At 45.1% G+C, this 19,968-nt stretch overlaps 1 protein-coding gene and 1 long non-coding RNA gene across 2 annotated transcripts; one reads left to right on the forward strand and one right to left on the reverse strand.

The window, feature by feature from the left end:
• The first annotated feature begins 9,654 nt into the window (after nucleotides 1-9,654).
• LOC136197784 (uncharacterized) lies at nucleotides 9,655-10,315 on the forward strand. Its single transcript, XR_010672588.1, has 4 exons — nucleotides 9,655-9,716; nucleotides 9,772-10,098; nucleotides 10,151-10,205; nucleotides 10,260-10,315. It is a non-coding gene; the product is annotated as an uncharacterized lncRNA (long non-coding RNA).
• A 3,649-nt stretch (nucleotides 10,316-13,964) lies between these two features.
• On the reverse strand, nucleotides 13,965-16,908 carry LOC136198167 (uncharacterized). Its single transcript, XM_065988075.1, has 3 exons — nucleotides 16,534-16,908; nucleotides 16,346-16,474; nucleotides 13,965-16,296 (listed from the first exon to the last, which is right to left on the reverse strand). Exons 2-3 carry the CDS (start codon nucleotides 16,408-16,410, stop codon nucleotides 13,965-13,967), a joined length of 2,397 nt encoding a protein of 798 aa, XP_065844147.1. The 5' UTR covers nucleotides 16,411-16,474; nucleotides 16,534-16,908.
• Between the last annotated feature and the right edge of the window lie 3,060 nt (nucleotides 16,909-19,968).

Below are 19,968 nucleotides of genomic sequence, written 5' to 3' on the forward strand. Positions count from 1 at the left end.
AAGGACGTTAGGTAAGTTCGAGACTTCGAATGTGTCGAGATCTTTTCTGTCGGGCGACGACTGTAGGGCGTACAAATGAGATCAACCACAAATGAGATCACTACGTCACTATGACGTAATGATTCGTCACAGTGACATCAAAGAAGAATGTCGTAAGTTCCTATAATAAGTCTTTCTAAGGAATATTTGGCCATTTTCCCTGTCGAACATATCATATCGGTCGATCGATCGATCAAGCCATGCGTGGACCCAGCCGATCGTGCCTCCGATATGTTTCACGCGCGCGCACGCGCACGACACGCTTGTCCTCACGCGTTCTGACTCCGCACGTCGTGGTTGTTTCCTCAGCGGTAGCGAACTGTCGAATTAACTTCACCATGCGTGCATACAGTGCTGCCGTCTTTGTATTTCTGGCTTTCTCCAGTGTTTGGTTGAGTGTGGGAACAGGCCGCGACCCGAGTACAAGGAAATGCCGCGTTAGAAGGCCAATACTGACAACATCGAAAGCAGTTTCTCGTCCTTGTTGTCGGGTCGGTGCCAACGACGAGTCGAGATGACGACCGACACCGATTCGCACAGAAAGATTAGAAAACCGATTTTGTCTGACTCTGTTAGCTCTAGTAGTAGTAGTGGGTCCAGACCCGTGAGTAGTCGAAAGCGACATGCCGGCAGAAGAGGCGTAGGAATATTTGAAGACGATATATACGACCAGCTTGTCAACTGACTTTCCCACAAGAAAAAGCCGTTTCTGTCTCGCTCGTCTCCAAATTATAACAGAGACAAAATCGTGTACAACTATCTCCAAAGACGAAATTTGTCCTTACCTAGAATGTACTCACCGGTTGATGGCAAAAAGATACTTTGTCTCCTTTCTGTAAATGCCAGAGGTGAACAGCAAATTGCCTTGCGAAAGTAATGTGTGAACAGAGTCATTTGTCACTATTACAAGTTGTCCAAGGGGTGATCGACGCCAGAGAAAGAAGGAAGTCCTCGAGCGCCCTGACGCTGCTTCGCTTTGGAGGACCACGAAGCTTCTTTCTCTTCGCCGGATGTCGTCCAGGCTTCGAGAGTTTGCAGTGGAGATCGCAAATATAGCACGATCCGTCGAAATGCTGAGGCTAAGAGCTGACGACGTTCTGCGTCGATCGGTACATGCATTCGACCCGCTTTTGCCACTTTGTGACGAGCAGTCACGTCAATGCAACTCTCGCACAGCTTGGACGGATGCAACTAGGAAGAGTCGTTCGCGATGTCGATCAAAAAGGCCTCTTTGATGGCTGTCGCGCATTCATGCAGCGCAATCTTTCGTTCTTCTCGCACGCGGCAAAATCAGCTTTGAGCAAACGCGACACTGTAGTGTACGTGCATATATACGGGACCGGTAGTGGAGGTTACATCATAATAAAGACATCGTGCTCACCAGATCTTACGTGGTGTCAGGAGTGGATGGCTACAGCGCTGAATTTGCAAGGTTTACCTCCACCGATGCCCGCGGACGGTGATTTAGCGGGTGCTTGGCGGAAATGGAAGAAAAGATTCATGATTTACCTCAAGGCAACCCGACAAGCGGGAGACGATACGCCGGACGATATCAAAACGTCTGTGCTCCTGCATGCTACTGGTGACGACGGGCAAGAGGCTTTCGAGACGTTCGACTTCGCAGATGAAGAGGAAAAGGAGAAATTCGCACCCGTCCTCGAGAAATTTGAGAAATATTATATCCCCAAGACTAATCTGACATGCGAAAGATATCGATTCTTAACGCGAAATCAGGAAATCGGCGAAACGGTCGACAAATACGTGACAGACTTGCGTAAGCTCGCACAAACGTGCGAGTTTGGAACGATACGGGACTCGTTGATCCGTGACAGATTGGTTTTGGGGCTTCGGGACCACAGGGTAACAAAAAGACTCCTCTCGGCAGGTGATCCCAACCTTGACAAGGCTTTCGAAATATGTCGCTCAGAAGAGATGGCGGTGGCACAAACGAAGAGAATGGACGACGTCGAAAGGAAAGCGAACGTGGACGCAGTGGTCACAGCGCGAGGTGAAGATGAGCTCGAAACGATATCTGCGGTACAGAGGCAACAGGACAGTAGACAAAGTGGGAAGAAGGAATGTACACGATGTGGGCGAAAGCATGCTTTCCGGAAGTGTCCTGCGTGGGGAAACGTGTTTGAAATGTCAAGGGACGAATCATTTTGCACACGTGTGTCGCACAAAAACGGTGAACTCAGTGATGCAGGAAAAAGGATGCGAACAAAAGGGAAATCTGAAGGATGCGATCCAGCCCCAGCAGGAGACCAGAGAGAGAGAGCTCAAGTAACAACCGCGGAAAGGAAGTATAGAGACTGAGAGAGTGGGAGTCAAGCAAGCCTATGACTCATAATAAAAGGCATATGGATAGTATAGACACTAAAAAGCAACTTGGCCCTAAAGATTGCACCTAACAAATTGCTAGCTAGAATATCGGCATCAGGAGGACCTTGGTTAAAATTTGGGGAAGTTCAAAGATGAACTGCGAAACCGGAAATTTATTAATTAGTAACGTCATACGCGAGGAAGCCATTCTTATCCGAATGACGTATTTACAAAGGGTGAGGATATCCGATTTGGCAAGGTTCGCTTCCGGCAGAGCAGTACTTAAGGACGCACTCAATTGCCTAATGCCTAAAGAACAAGACATAGAAATCAGATCATCAATGACGAGCCAGATGCTTGTGGCTGCACTCTTTGCCTGCTCTCTGCTACTTTCGTCCTACGCAAGTCCTCACCGAAAAAGTACTTCATCGTTTTCAATTCCCCTTGCGCCAAGAACAGTAGTTATAAATCGATCAGGAAGAGATACTGACTATCCAATAGGAACTCTGTCTAATCGCCTTCATTCGCAGCAGCGCAACACCGTAAGACATTTCAACACTTATACCTCCTATTCAGTCGTACTATATGTGACTCTGTCATAGGCTAAACTACGACGCCGTCGCATGTCATTTTCTTGCTCTCCGCTTTTATGTTCTCATTTTGCCTTTTGTCACAACTGCTTAGGAAGCGGAAGGTGAATTTGATACCGAAGACTTTAGCTGGCATTTTTTTCCTTTTTGCACTTGTTCTGTGCGTGAAACATTAATAACGGTTATAAACCTAAGTACAATCTTTGAACATTCACTTTCCGGTTTGTGCACTGCCGGGACACCAAAAAAGACACCTCAAAAATCTAGGAGTCTGGACATTGTATAACTCGTCGGTATCGTCTTTTAGCCTTCACTAGACAATCATAGTATAAACGTATTTTCTTATCCTATTTCTTACGATTTTGCGTCGCTCCGATTGAAGGCGATTCACATGTTCCTTAATCAGATTGCTGTCATCGTAATCAAATTGAAGTTTCTCCTACTGGTAACCTTACGTGTGAAATGGGCTCCGCTCTTGCCAAAGGAATAAGATGCCAATTTGGCTCGCTCTCAATCGTACTTGCGTATATTGAAAGTGAAAGACAAAAGACAAAGAAAGCGACTCTCATTTAGCCGTTTCGCCATGATTGCGGAAAAGTTCTTCGGTACAGGGGATTAGGATCGAACAGAACTGACACAGAATACACAACCGGAATTTAACCTAACCGCAGTCTTTCGCCTCCCCAATTACCTGCTGTGGCTAGCGGAAGTTAATGCCGCCGCGATTACGTCACGTGGAAGAGAATCACTTCCTCGGATGTGAATCACTTTCTCGGATGTGAATCACTTTCTCGGATGTGAATCACTTCCTCGGATGTGAAGACACAACTTTCTGTTTATGTATACCCTGGCGTCATTCACGTCAATGATACAGATGGAGTGATAGCATCAACGGCAAGTCACCATTCCATGTACGACGAAAGGATATTGGTCACGCGACGCCAATCGCTCGCAGGCAAAGTAGCGCACGGGCGGGGGAAGAGATGAGGGGAGAGACCGATGCCATGTGGTGGAGGCAAAGCTCCCACGTACGTGCGCGACGCCCATTCGTCTGTGCACGCAAATGCTAGTTCATACTTTTTCGTAGCAATACCTATAGTTTCGAATGTTGGAAACTGAACGAAGGTACCACTGAAGAAATTTTAGCAGAAAGTCTTCAGCACAGAAGGCTAGCGAAAAGATTGGGCACCATGCAGTGAGCTAGTAGTGAGTACCTTTAGTTTCAACTAAGTTTTGGCTATAAACGGCAAGTGCTAACAACTAAAAAGAACGGGCTAGAAAGACGAACTAAGGCTCACAATTACGGGATCGAACAAGAGTTGCGAGTCGCTTTGCTGTGACACCCAATGAAAAGCCGACCCCGCAAATTAAATAAACAGGGTAGCCAATCAACTGCGTCAAAGCATAGGAAAGGTTCCCCCGAAAGGGGACCCTTTCCTTTAGTAATGCGAATAACGGTATCGTCTCGGCATACATGCACGTAAATGCACGCAAAAGACCTGATCAGTCGCAATAGGTTGAACGAAACGATCGTTATCGAGACGATCGTGCGAGAATTGCGCTATAGGGCATATTCACGGACGGCTTTGCGCGCGTTAGTATGTGGCAAAAACATAGGCTCACTCGTATTCCCCCACCCACAAATACCTTCGTTCAAGCGAAAATAAAGCTAATATGCCAATTTTATTAAAATGACAGTTTAGTGACTGTACGAAATGTAGTCTGGCAAAAAACCGAAAATCGGGGCCTCCTTTCCCCTTTTGTGGATATTAGCGATTCGACTCGCTGTAGGCACAACCTCTCCATCGAAACAGCTAAGTAATCCTCGAATAACTAAAATGGCTATAGAGGTTTATCGTAACATGCAGCGCGATGGTCTTTTTTCGCGTGCCACACACTCCGCGAAAGCCCCGGAAGCCCCGCCCCGTGAATATGCCCTATAGAAACGGTCTACGACCCCTGGTCCACCAAACAAGATATAAAGTACCTAAATCGCTGCAGAAACTGCCCGTTGGAGCGATAGCTTCGTCAAAAGAGGCTAGAAACGGACGAAGTTCACTCTTATCCGGGTATCTACTTTTCAAAATGGCCGACGCTCGTTCAAAAAATCGCTCCATTGCTCTGTTCGTTTTCGCATCTTTAGGGTGTCGCTTGCTTTAACGGTCTTTTTAGGACGTTTGATCGACTTTCTGAACTCGTGCGCGTGGCGAGAGACAACGAAATGAAAGGAAAAGAGTGAAATGGACGAATCATGTCTGAATTCGATCGCGCGAGACGACGAATCGCCGCGAAGAACGTCAGGCTAGACATTCTAAACGACTTCGGTCTTCTGGACCTCGGCTGATGCGACCCAGATAATACTTTACCAATCGTGACGTCACTAAAGTAGGGCGGAGAAAGCCGCATTGGATCACGTGCAGAAGCAGGGATGCATATAAATTGGCAAGTGTATAGAAAATCAAGGTCAGTTGGCTTCGACCATTGCTCGGAATTGACTACTAAGGGAGCATATGTCTACCCAAGTGAATATCGCTCTTATTATCGCCGTTATAGGTATGCATGCCGTCAAAGGTATGCATTCTAGTTTCGCGTAGCATGTAGAGTACATGTGTTCCCGCCTTACTAAACTCGTATAGCTGATGGCTAGTGTGCCTAGCCTAGCCTAAATGTCTCGGCCTTGTAGCCTACAAGGCCGAGACATTTAGGCTAGGCTATAGGCACATAAGAGTCACGGTGCACGAGCAGCATCCTTTTCGGCTTTAAGAAAACATTACTAAATGCAAAAAGATATATAAGTGCCACTTAGGTTCTAACGAAATTAGCGCGCCATTTTAAACGTCCTAAGAGTTCAAACGCTTTTGAAACTTTATCAGAGAATTCCGTAGCTTTGCAAATCGCAAGCGCGACGCATGACGCAATAGAAGGAATAGAATATCAGCGATTTTTCAAAGATAACGATCTTGCGTAATTGCCCATCCCTAACGCGGCTATAGGAAATGTTTGGGACGAACAGAGCGCAAACTTTGAAATGACAGATACGGACGTGAACGACAATGTACAGATCGAAACTTTCATCCGATTGAAAGAACTCGGCTTCAACGTCACCGTCATTATCGGCGCCATCCTGAGAAACGACGGAACGAGAGAAAACATTCAGAAACTTATCTACAAAAGAGAAAGCACACACGATTCTTTCATAGAACATCTCACTGAGCTGCATGAAGAATTACCGGAAATCGTTACCGAAGCGAAAGTGAAACTGATGATCGAGAGAAGGAATAAAAATCCTCTATCCTATACTGATGAAAACGCTCTTGTCGCACCGAAGAACCTTCTTCTGAAAATTAAATTCGATCTCGATCCGTCGCAAGATCTCGAGTTCGTTTTTGCTCGTAGTGAGAACAAGGGTGACAGACGCAAGCGTGCATGGTGGACCAGCAAGGCAAAACGAGTTCACGCTTCCATTGCTGTAGGCGTCGGCAAATCTTTCGGAGAATTCATCGATGGTGTTGTGGGAAGGAAGAAATAACTTAAGCACTACATTGAATGAAGCTAGTGACCCTGCGATGCTGAGCTGAAGTTTGTCTGCATGTTTGTTCAATGCAAGTTGTGCCTTCCATATATGCGAATGCGGCCCCTTACACACACAGTACTGCCCTCATTCGCAATGCCATGATATTCATCGCAAGGACATGCAACTGATAAATTGACCTTTTAGCGTATGACGTTCTACATATATTTATTGCTGTCCGCTTTTGCGCCACACTCCGTCTATCTCTCTCCATTAAGCCGGGGGAACAAACGTTTTATTTATTGTATATATAGGACGCCCGCGGAGCAAAGTCCAAAGTATTTTGTACACGATCATCTTAGTACAGAAGGAGCGCTTCGATGTGAATGGAATTCATGTTGTCATCTGTATATTTCTGGGAAGTCCTGTTAGAATGCTATATCCACAAGGATGCCTCTAAAGCAGCCGATGGCACGTCTCCGCCTGAATACAACAGCAACTGTGCGTCAAATTCGCGAGGCATTGCATGCGATGAAACGATCTAAAGCCGGTAATTTTCAAATGGTTGATGTGCCAAACCAAAACACCGTTCCCGTAACTATACGGCTGGATAGGAAGTTTCTGTGAAACTGCAATCTATTTCAAGGATGTGCACAATACTTACGAGAAACCAGGAAAATGTACATGAGACAGGATGAACAGGAGACATATGAAACTTACTCTTTTGCTCGAATGCATGAGTGTGAGAACGATAGAGTCTGCTCGGCACCGGAAACATACAAATATATTGACTCATTCAAAGTAGCGTCTTTCTCGTCACAACCAACTGATCGTATTGCGATGCCTTTTTTAGCCTTAGCATAGTTTCCCTAAAGCACAACTTTATATTTCTTCATAGATTGAACTAGGAGCAAGGATATCATCATATTCATGGCCATATTCAAAGGAGGAGGCAAAATAGGTTAGGATTCCCTTCTGGTAAATGAACTGGAGCATCTGACTTCAAACAAGGAACTGTTCAAAATATGAAAAGAATTTGTGCCTATACATGATTTCCAAACTGAAAGTAGTGAAACGTCGTGAGATGACAACTTCAAACGTCGACACAAAACCTACATGAGCTACATATCTGTACTATATAATTGAGGAGATCGACGACTGGACGTAGTGCCTTCAAATCCGTCGGATGAAGACTTCGATTCATTATTAAATGTATATACACCTATAAAGGAAATAGAAATCTATGTTACCATGTAGAGATCGATCGATCGATCTCACCGTGACGGATATTTTCTATCGACAATAATTCACGCGGTGCAGCATCACGTACATCGACGCCGAGAAAATAGCAGACACGAGAGATGGGATCCCGCACAGCGGCCTGCAACAATTCGTTCCAACGGCTTGGACAAAGAGATTTGCTGGTAAACTGATTTGCTTTCCGAACGCCGACCAGCGATCGAGACCTCCAGCGAGAGTAGCTAGAGACTGAGTACATGCAGCTTCCCGACTGAATCACGTTATACGGGACTCAAGAGTACTTTATCCGGGACAGCACTTTTAAACATGGCGCAGCGTCTTTCCGCCGAAATCGTCTCTCCCAGACACGCGAAATCGTTTCGATCCCGGCGAATTTTCCTCTGCCATCGACTGCAGAGAGTAGATCCTAGTGTCATCGCCGAAAACTCTTCCATTCGTCATGGCTGATCAGTTAGCCGAAGATTTGGCCAAGAGAGGAAAGCTGACGTCAGCCATTCTGCAGCTACTAATGCAATCTACACTAACGCGCCTCAATCTGATGTGTCTTCGTTCGATCGACGACGAACCGAAATTCCTCTCCCAGTTGGCTAATCAGCGTCACGTGGTCGACATCGACTTGTCTTTCAGCCCTTGTTTGGGCCAGCTGTCGGTTCCGTTTGTGCGAGCTCTTTCGTCATCTTGTAAGGAGACTCTTATGTCGTTTTCGGCGAGCTATGTGCGAAATCTTGGCATTGAGGACCTACGGAACTTTACGCGTCTTCGTCATCTTGACGTCAGCTTTACGCGGGTTTCAATGAAAACCATTCAAGATTTGTGCGGTTGCTTGAAGGATCTTACTAGGCACAGACATGACTTGGCGTGAAGTTTTTGACGTCGCTTCGAAGCTGCCTCAACTGAAACATCTCGGAATGAATCATCTTCAAATTATGACGTACAACGAAGAGAGAGCGTTCTGCGACCCAGACATTAGAACTGATTGGTTAACATCTTTTTTTTGACAACGTCAAAACACTGACGTCATTAGATATCCTTTGGCCGGGGAACTTATTTTGAAAGCGATGTGCTGGCTCTGATAATGGATACGGTCCATATGAATGCTCCAAAGACTCTGACTCGTCTTGTAACGAGTGGGTGGGTTTCAGATCAAGTTTCCAGTGTTTATGATGCTGAAAACTTTCCGTTTGAACTCGTCATTTTTCTCGCAAGTCGTCGAACACCACTTCATCGCTTAGTACTTTGGAAAGAATCAATTCTTGTCCGAGGTCTGATTTTGGATTCAGATTCGAATTGGGAAAGAGTACCCGTGAATGGGGCGCAGATAATTTTGTCAAGAGGGCTTTCACTTCTTTGTCTATCTAATGAAGTACTTCGATCTTCTCTGTGACTATTATGGCTTTGATATGCAATCGAAGCAGTCGGATGATAGCACAGACTTTCTCCAGTTTCCCGAGGCAAAGGAAGCTACTGTGCTCGACCATCTATCTGATTTCTTCATACCTTGTTTACTGAGAGATAGACATCATTTGGAATCGCAGAACGTTTTGTCAGACCTGAAAACCATTCCTCTTCATCTTTATTCGATTGATCATCGTGTACCTTCTCCGTTATTTTATCGTCTATTGACTCGTCTTACTCGACGTTTTCCTCGACTTACCGTGCTCTACAGAAACGTTGCCTATTTTCACGTCTATCCTGGTCACCGTTTGGAAATAACTCTTCGCCAGACGGATATTCAGTTTTGCGGCATGTCTTCACCAACAAAGAAATTGTTTTGCAACGTTTGTTCTGCCGTAAGAGAACACGTAATGTCTGAAGTTTCAAAGTCAAAGCAGCAGGGAATGCCTGGGTTAAATCTTCACCTTGGATTAATTCAAGATGGTGATTTTGTTTCACTGGAAGGATATCCGATCAAAACTAAGCAATTGTATGCAAAGGGAAAAGAAATTGCTTTTACCCCGAAGTTACTTGAGTGGTTTGGTGATTTATACGAGCAGGTAAATAATCAGTTACCAATTAACAGGTTGGATTGTTGTTCTCTATTTTCCTTAGGTTCCTTGCGTTAGAGATCTAAATGTTAGTAAACCCATTAGCGATTTGATTGAGCCGGAATTGCATCCAGCAATAGCTAGAACTATACGACTTCTTGACGTTGAAGACAAGTTAGGTGATGACTGGAGATCACTCGGGCAAAAACTTCTTCGACGACCTCTAACAAATTTTGACACGTTTCTTCAAGCAGCTGGTGGTCCAACATTATTTGTTTTGAAAAGATGGCAACAACAAGAGGGGCGTAGAGCGACGATTGGCGCTCTGATCGAGAGTTTGAGCACTATTTATCGGAACGATGTTGCTGATATCATTTTGAAATACCTTGAAGTAAGACTCTATTCCTATCGAGATTGGCCTTTTGTCGATATTTGAGTTATAGTCTTGCGATACCGACGAAGCGCTGGAGGAGACGTCTGCTCGCAAGCCAAACCTATGTAGTACTACTCCAGTATTTGAAGAGCAGTTCTTTCTGAATGTTGTCTCTTTAGACGTTCACGTTGGTGGTAATACGGCTGAGAAAGGAGGGATTGTTTACGATTTTCGGTAGGCATGCTGTTCGGCAGGATTGTTTATTTAATTTGTATCTTGAAGAAAAATCAATGTTTCTCTTAATTAATTGAACAACGGATTGTACGACGCAAGGTGATTAAATTCATAGAATAGTCTGTTTCTTAACACCGTACCGGCTCTCATAGTGCGCCTCGAGCTCTATACTTTCAACTGCAGTTTGCTGTGGATTTTTATTCGACAGCAAGGCTTTATTGAAAAGTGAGCAATTTAAGCTATACCAGCGTTCCGTTCGATCATTCATGTGATGATTGATTGATTGTTACATTTATGCAATGTTCACATTCCGAATTCTATAGCGCCGTACGAGTGCGCAGCTGCCTCTTGCCACTCCAGCGTACACCGTTTTCTCGCGAGTCAGTTAGTTACTGGGCTTTCAGGCAATACATACATGTATAGGCGTACGGGAGAACGTTATTTCTAAATACAGTATTTATGTTTTCAGTAGCTATATCAGCTTTACCGCTTTCTCTTTGTTTACTTGGTTTTTGCTCTCATATGTTTTTGAAATGACATCTACCGTGACGTCCCTGTTGCTTGTGGTCATTGTGTCAAGGTATTGTTCGGCATCAGTTGACTGTGAAGGAGGCGTTTTTTTGTTGTGCCCTCATCGGGGCCTAGTGTTTGCCTTCCTTCCACTTGACGACTACATAGATCTTCAAAAAGGCGCAACTCCCGACGTGCAATCAGTAAGTTTTATAACTGTCGATCGTTTGATGCGACGGAATTCTTTCAACGTTTGACTTCTTTCAGACAGAAGCTCCTCCTCCAACGTCCGTCGCGTCGTCAACCCAGGTATAACTATAGTAGTCTTAGTGCAGTGGAAGGTGCTTTCCAATTGACAAACGATATAGAGCGTTTCCAATTCGGCACTGCTAGTTTACCGCTACATGTCTCCTCTTTGGCTCCAAAGTCACGCGAATTTTAAAGAGACGCCATCTTCGGTTTTGGCGCAAACGATGGAGTTTGGCAGTGGAACAACGTTTCGCCATTTTTTAAAGTGGTTAGTATACGCACATGCGATGGGCTGGCTGGTAATATACCTTGTCAAAGGTCAAATTAATACAAGCCCGGGTTCTTAATGATAATATAGCCTACTCCATTCAGATGGCCTTCTTTTTTACGCCTATGAGCGATAGCGATCCCATCGTTCAAATTTGCGACGGCAGTTTTTGCGCTGGTACTTGGTACTGGGATCCAAACATGGCGAGTGACTTCGGCGGCGTTGATTCAAGTGCCCAATGTAGTGGATCGCATAGTAGCACCATCACTACACCAAACTCGCCTTCTACTAACTGGAGCATTCGCCTTGAAATTCATCCTAATTCTACGTCAGGAATTTTGTACGTTACCACAAAGTCATTAGCGCGTGTATACGATCAAAAATTGAAGCCAAGTCAAGGTCTTCTCTTAAAAGTGTGCAGAGATCACGGAGTCGAAACGTATCAGTTCCATTTGTTTGAATTGGCTTTGCATAAGAACAAATAAGCTGCAGCTTTTTGTGAACAATGCAATCTTAATTTGCTTCTTGGTCTCTTTTCTGTTTTAGTTTTACACGCAGATTGCCATTGTGTATCAAGTCACAACGAATTCTGTTTTAGTGAGTTTTTAGTGCCTTCATTCATATATTCAACAAATTTATTAAGTATTAAGCTAGAAGTTCATTGCATACTCTATATACTATTTAATTAGGTCACGAAGTTTCCTGATATCTAAATAAAATGCGGTACACACTCATGCAGTACTTTTCCCCGCCAGCGCATATATTAATTGTATATACCCAGCACGAGCAAGTGTGCAAACTTTTACACAGGCGATATCGAAATATATAAATTATTGGGGCAAAGATTTAAAATTTCTTTCCAAGGTGATGGTGGTATTTAATGGTTTTTCTAATTCGGATAGTATACACGGTACTGACTCGGAGTAGGAACGAGAGTGTCCAAGAGCCTATATACTGTATTACTTGTATTACTTCGTGACTCAGCAACTGAACCGTTAACTTTACGATATCCTAAAAAAATTCTTTTTAGGGGACTAATGGCAATGTAGCACTTCTGAGTGTGGTATCAAAGAAATGCGTCACATCGTGTGTCAGAGATCGCGTGCGCTATTGCTTTAGCGGATCTCTTTTTTGCAACCGGTTTCCTCTTTTGCTCTGTCAAAAACGAATCGAAAATCTAGTCTCGAACACAAGCGGGAATCGTTTCTGATGGTAGGCATGAAGATATAGGACGTCGGGGGCCCCAGCCTTGCTTGCCGCGGAAGTTCTGTCAAATTTTCGACGAAGAAAAGAGCTTTTACGTCGCTTCGTGGCTATCCAAAGCGACCTTATAAAGCGAAAGACAGAATAAGGTATTCTAAAAAAGGGGTTCTCACTCGGGGGAGAATTAAGCTCAGCTTGACTCAGATTGATATTTCTACGCTGTTAGAATCACCCTCTATCTAGAAACTCTTTGTCAGATCGATCTCTACATAGACAATATGGGGAGAAATAATCTTTCATCAAAAATCTTGGCGAGCTGTGTCTCTACATAGAAAATCGTATGGTCAACTACATATAGATAATATAAAAAATCTGCGTATAATCAGTGTCTACATAGAATGTCTGCGGGAGATCGGTCTCTACATAGAATGTCTGGAAAGGATTAGCTCCGGTCTCGAACACGTTTGGGAATCGTTGCTGATCTTTGGCTTGCAAATAAGGTGTTGGGGGTGCTGGCTTGGATATTTATCAAATAGCCCTTTTGCCCAATTAAGGGCCTTTTTTGTCTCTTTGTCGCTAAAAAAGCAGCCATCTGAAAGCGAACGACGAAAATAAGGTTTGCTGCAAAAGGGGCCTTAAGTGGGAAGAGAATGAGTTCCGAGCTCTCTGCATAGAGAATCTGCGTGGAATCGATCTCTACATCAAAATCTGGTTGAGGGATATATCTCTACGTCGAATATCTTGGTGAGATCACTCTTTATATGGAAAGTTTGAGTGATGATTATCTCTACATAGAAATTCTCCGTGTGATTAATCTCTATATCCTTTGGTGTGGGCCTATTAATTACGAGAGGATCTAAATGCACATGCATTGGCGTCGTTCAATGATTTGTCTACGGCTTTCCATATGAAAAGGTGACCTAACTTCGAGAAGGCAGTATGATGTTTTTCACAGATGCATTTTTTGTCTTTGTCCTGTGCTAGAGACTCTCTTCGGCGACGTTCCAGCCCAGACACGTGTTATCAACTCTCAAAGACCTCCGAGGTGAAAGAGGCTATACCTCTATAGCAGGGGCCGATAGAGTTGGCTTCCCCACTATGGCGAGACGCGGTGGGTCACAATAGCGGTCCCCTTGGATAACATGGGTGGCGGACTCACATCCGAGGACGCTTCACTCCCAAGGCCCATCTCCGAGGCCAATCGAGGATAAAGAGGCCGTACCCCGTGCTTCGTGGGTCAACCGTAGCTCCGGGCTCCGTGTCCACCAGAGGGCGTGGGTGAATCGCCCTCCCTGCCTGAAGACGCCGAAAGGACGATCATTTGTAGCTTGAATAACTTCCGGTTTATTTCCGTGTTTATTAAAATACAAAAATTGTTTTCTTGTCTTATTTTATTGCGTCGCGCCGCGCCGCGCCCTAACTATAAAAGACACTCACGCGCGTAAAATCCCTCCTCCCTCAAATGGCGAGCAAAAAAGCACTCCAATTGTTTCGGGTGAACGGTGCATACACGTCCAATAGCTCCAGTCTTTTTGAATGATGTCAGTTCGCCATCTTCATTGATGACTTCAGCTCCTCTTTTTCTAGGTTTCCAGGTTTTTTTTTCATATATGAAGTATTCAGGAATGTTAACGTATAAAAGACTTTTGACAAACTTTTGATCCGCCGTCAAGTCGCCTTCGGTAGAGCGGTATCGCAAACAAAGTTTGAAGTACGCTGTTAGCGTTGTTTCAGGCGGGTTTTCAGCTACTTCACGTGCGTTTTCTTCATCAAAAAGGACTCGCTGTCCGTTTTCCAAATGAACCTGTAGAGGAACGACTGTAGGACTGCGGTCATGTATGCTAAAGCCAAATATGCGGTAGCATGCTTCACTGCAGCTGAGGTATCTTGCAGCTTGATAAATTTCAATTTCGTCACGGCTATTTTGACATCTCAAAGCGTATGCCGCCATATCATTTCCTTTGTTTACGTATTTAATTACGTATTTGATTGCTTTGATACTGTTGCAGAGTTCAACGTTGATATTGTTCCCCCGGAACTGTTTTACTGCCGTTCTTCCTCCATGGTTGGGATGGCGACGGCGATACAGTGGATAACCGTCGTTTGCCGACTTTGTTTCCGGATTGAATTCTTTTGGAAATCCTTTCGTGCACTTTCCATCTACCATGCACTGAGCAGAGGGGTTTTGACATCCGCACGGTCCGTGAATCATATGTGATGTAACAATATTATACAATCGTGGATGAGTCTGTTGATCCGGTATTTCTGCAGAAATAACAGAGTCGATGTCGTCAGCTCGTATTTTGTCATTGGAAGATAGCCATAGAAGAATATGCGCGTGAGGTAGGCCCCTTTTCTGCCATTCAATGGAGCAAACATTAGCGTTGACGTTGCCAAAAATATTTTTCTTTGTAATTTCATCCATCATTGCCTTCCTTTTGAGATTGAAAACACGCGCTACAATGTCTGGCCGATGATTAGCAGCTTGGCCAGGAAAGAGTTGGTCTTGAATTTCAGGCCAAGAAGGATTGCAGGTCATTGTGATGAATAATGAGGGCCTTCCGTATTTTCTAACATAGGACATTGCGTCTTGGGTCCTTTGATGCATGTATCTCGGTCCTCCTATGAAAGTGCTTGGCAGAATGACTTTTTGTCCTATATTTTGAGGATTAGCATCATCTTGAAGAACAGCGTCAGCAAAAGTGGAATAATTTTCTGCTCGCAGTTGCTTTTGCTTTGCTCGAAGAAATGCAAGCCGTTCTGATTCAACTTTGACAGCCATGTCAACAATATATTGCTGCATTAGCCTTTGTGATTTATGCAATGCGTTGAAATCAGGAGATGGCCGAACCATTAGTCGGTGGCAGTAGAACTTCATGCAAGTGACATTTTTCCCATTCTGGGTAGGATAGTGGATTGAGTAGCCGTCTTCACCACTGGGAAATAGCAAGGGATACTGAAGAGGATCGTAGCTTCTGTGAATATCCCAAATTTTCTGGAGGCGGCTGTCGCGATATTGGACAACCACGTCTCGTTTGCCGCTCTCTTCTCCAACCATTAGAACAGCAACTTCGTTGCAAGAAGGAGCATTAAATCGTCTCTCATGTTCACCAGTGGGGCGCTTTTCTGCATCGAGTACGATTTTGTATTCTTTCTCGTTTCCGTCCAAAATTTCATGAGCCATTTTTAAGCTTCTGACGTAAGAATTATGAGAGTGGAGCATTCGTTGCAAATCTACAACAGTTCCTGGTGTCAGCCCCGGCAAAGCAGATTGACGCAAAGAGATCTCTTCTTCTTCATTGCCCACAAAATATATTTGTGCGAATTTAGCTTTTTCGTTATTCTCCGGACAAAGACTGCCAATACGGTGGTAAATTTGTCCTTGGATTTTGTAGCACGGATTCCACTGACGACGGAAGAGAATTTCGTCGCATCCCATTGATGTCATTTGGAAAGCCGAATTGTAGCTTCTTATTTTTGAAAGAAAATCCCGAGATTCTCTGCTTTCTCCCAGTAAAAGAGAATCCAATGGCGCGGGCGGCTTGGGAAGCACTGGAATACTGACTTTTCCATTATCACAGCAGAACGCAGGCGTTTCACCCGGCCATTTAAGAGCTTTGCAGTGGGGACATTGGATTTCCATTTTGCCAATGTGGTTAGGCTGTGGAGGGCAGTCGTTGTACTCGTAGGCTGCTGGCTTCTTATCTTTTGTTTGCCTTCGTCTGCGACTGCCACTTCTCATTGCAGTTGGTCTGAAAAAACATTACAGGAATAATTAGGCGAAGGAGTCTATGTGTGCACGTTTCAGGGCTGGGTTGCTGTTGGGGGCCGCCTGATGTAGCTCTCGCTTGCAACCTCGTGAGCATTGTTCTCTGACGTTGTGGCGTCGGCGGTGGTAGCTGCGGCTGCGCTGGCGGAGGAGGAGAGGTGCTGAAGAAGATATAAGCATGTTACAAATAGGAGAGTACTTTCGATAGAGAAAATGTTACTCATCATGATGTAAAAAATCCAATGGACTTGCTGTGACCGGCGTAGTCGGATGCGACTGCGACGATATAGGTGTTCCTTGGGGAAGAGAGAGAGAAGAAAACGAAACAGGCAGAGGTAAAGGAGAATAAATGCGGTGCGGAAGTGTCGTAGGGGGAGGGGAAGACGCGATAGGAAGTGCCGGAGGCGGGGAAGACGCGATAGGAAGTGCCGGAGAAGATGTGCCGAGCGAGGACGGAAAAATCGCAGTGCCGAAGGCGGGAGAGTGATCGGAAGGAGAGCGACGCGGAGGAGTCACGATTCGTGAGCGTTTAGAGGGTGGGTCCTCGGTGTCCGAGAGCCGTTTTCGGTCGTGGACGTGCCGCCGAGCTTTCTGCTTGGTGGTCTTTCGCGTAGCGTTCAAGAGAGAGCGTTCTCTGCGAGCCATCGAAATCGAAGGTAGGCGGAAAAGTACCCGGAAGTCGAGCAAGAACCCGGACAACGCTGAGACTCGAAAAGGGGTCCGCTTGCGCATTAATAGCGTACTTAGAGAGCGAAGTGGTCGAAAAGGGCGATGGCGTCTTCGAAAAAGCGAGAAAAAGGAGGATTTCGTCGCATACCGGCTTCAACACGTCGCCCGGAAGGCGTGGCCGCGCAAGCCAAGATGGCGCTTACCGGATTATAGGGATAGATGTTACGATCTAGATATTTTTCGCCCACAAATAGGTTACACTAAAAGCGCATTTCTCTCTTCTCTATAAGGAGCGTTACCCGAGATGTAAGATGGTACCTACAAGCCTTGTGATCGGGCGACCATCAAGCGATCGCAGAGGCCACTGTAAGCTTACGCTAAATAGCGGCGACAATTTACTCAAATAGACAGCGCTTCACTTCTCCCTAGATCGAACCGATCCTATACAAAACAGACGTGGAAAAAGCTTTGGCTAACTTGCAAATTTCCAATTAAAACACGCTTGATCCATATCATGAAATTTTTCAAACTGCAACTGATAGATAAAATTGCCAAGACGAAGTTGATGCTTTGAAATTGTTCAGCGTTGAAAAAATTCTGCTTATGACGCTTAGGTTAGGTCTGTTCCCATAGGTTATTCAAGACTCCGGCCTATACTGTATATCGCGGTACCAACCTGTCTCGATGCTACATATAAGTTATGATCCTTCTTTGATTGTCGTTCCCAAGCCTCCAAACTACGAAGCGCCAAACGTCTTACCAAAAATCTATGGAGCTCATCCCACAATTCAAGTAGAACGCTAAACAGCAAAGACAAAGTAGATAACTAAAAAAAGAGAAGACGAATGCAAGTACAAGAGATTGGTGAGTACGCCATTCACGTCACAGATGATTTTGGCTTCGCTAGTCAAAGTTTCGAGCGGAGGCTATGACGTTTTCGATACGAACTCCACAATAAAACATTTGCAAACACACGAGAGTTTACTTACATGTGAGTACAGTACAGTTACACGCTTTTCGTACTTTGCTGCGAGTTCACATCAATCTATAGATACATATATGACAGGTCGTTGGGGTAAACAGGTGAGGCCCCTTTTGAGGGTTCAGAATCACTAGGATTTTGGCTCACGGCGACCGTTGCGAAAATCGTGCACTCGCATAATTCAAACCACATGGAGACAAACCTTATAGCTTTTCTTCGCGCAACGGAGAAAAGAATTCGACTTACGAGGGAGGAGAGAAGAGCTTCGAAACGGCGACGGATGAATTCGGCTCTTGGGCGATGGGGAACCACTGAGTTGCATCGACAAACGGTTCTGACTGTAGGCATTCAGAGTACCGGTAAATAGATAGCCTGTGACCAGACCTTCTCCCGAGCCCGTTATACGGGATCTAGGGAGAAGGTCTGGTCACAGGCTAGTAAATAGAGTATCTGTGTTCGCGTCTCGAGCTTTACCTTGCGCTTCTCGAGGCGAAAATCTGTGGGGAGACACCTTAGGGAGCCTCACTTCTTCGTAAAGACGCGAACGGGTGGAAAAAGTCCTTTGGAAAGCATCCTACTGATAGCGGAAACGCGTCCTGCGAAAAATTGAGCGAAAACGAGAACATTTCTTTGATCATTACCCGGATAAGGACATCAACTACCAATGATGCCCGGATATGATCAGCTCTGTTGGTACTGCTGAATGTTAAAGGGAAACTGAAGTGGCAAAACATTTTATCTCGATTACTGCTGTTTCGCGAGTACGTGAATACGTACGATTCGTTAGCGTTAGTCAAAATTTTGTAACTCAAAGTTTCGCGGCTCCACAACACCCTAAAGTTTAGTGGGCGGAGTAAGACATGACGTCACGATAGGAACGGAAGTGGCGCTTTGGCTGCTTCCAGTACATCTTTGACAGCTTCTAGACGTCGAATTCGCTTACTAGCTATGATAGACCTTACCGATTTACGGTAAATACTGACACAAAGAAGCTATAGCTTCGACGTCTAGCTCCATTTTGGGGCAATAAGTGCCAGTTTCATTTTCGGGAAAACCGCTCCGTCTTCTAACTAGGTTTTGAACAAACGCGAATTTTACTGTGCAATTGAAACAGTTTCAAACGGTTCGAGAGAGGCGAATGTCGTTGTAGGCATGATTTCGGCGGCTACCGAAATAGCGGCCGAAACTGGATGCAGCGAAAGGCACTGATTGCCTAAAACGGGGCTTAATATCGTTTATTCAAAGCGGTCTGAACTAGAACTGACACTGGCCATACGTCCTTGTTGAGAAAAATCGGGCTGTAGAGGCTGTCGAAAATGTACTGGAAGCAGCAGAAACACCCACTTCCGTTCCTATTGTGACGTCACTGACTCATCTACGCCCAAACTAAAGCGGCTCTAAGTCCGCGACTAAGGATCGCGATCGTAATGGACTACCGCCATTAGAGTAGGCTTAACTATAGCTCAAGCATATCAAAAGTTTTCCTGACCACTTCAGTTTCCCTTTAAAGGGGCACTCCGGCGTTTTTTAAACCTATACTACTATTAAAGTACTTACGTTTGCTAATCGTTTCGCGCCGGTTTCGCTGTGATCGTGTGATTCGGCTACGAGAAAGAAGCGTTTTAACTCTGTAATTACGGGCGTTCTGTGACGTAACTGGTGCCACACAGCTACCCGGATACAAAAAATGAACCGGCGTTTATGCCGAAGGCGTCACCTGCCAAGAAAGTTTGAAAGAAAAAAGTGTAGATCGTAAGGACTGAAACCTTTCTGTACTGACTTGAATTCGCTAACTACAAGCGGAAACGAGATAAAGCCGGAAACGCGCTTTTGCGCGTCATGCATTCGATGCTGTCTTCTGTAACGTCGTCGTCTCTTCGGTTCTCGATCGTCGTCGTCTCGTCGTCGTACGTCGCACCCGCTCGGCTCACTCTCGAGTTCGTCAACGATTTTTATTTAACTTCACTGCTCACACACTCGCACTCGACTAGACTACTTGACTAG

The sequence above is a fragment of the Oscarella lobularis genome, chromosome 18 (assembly GCF_947507565.1).
Source record: "Oscarella lobularis chromosome 18, ooOscLobu1.1, whole genome shotgun sequence".
Lineage (NCBI taxonomy): Eukaryota > Metazoa > Porifera > Homoscleromorpha > Homosclerophorida > Oscarellidae > Oscarella > Oscarella lobularis.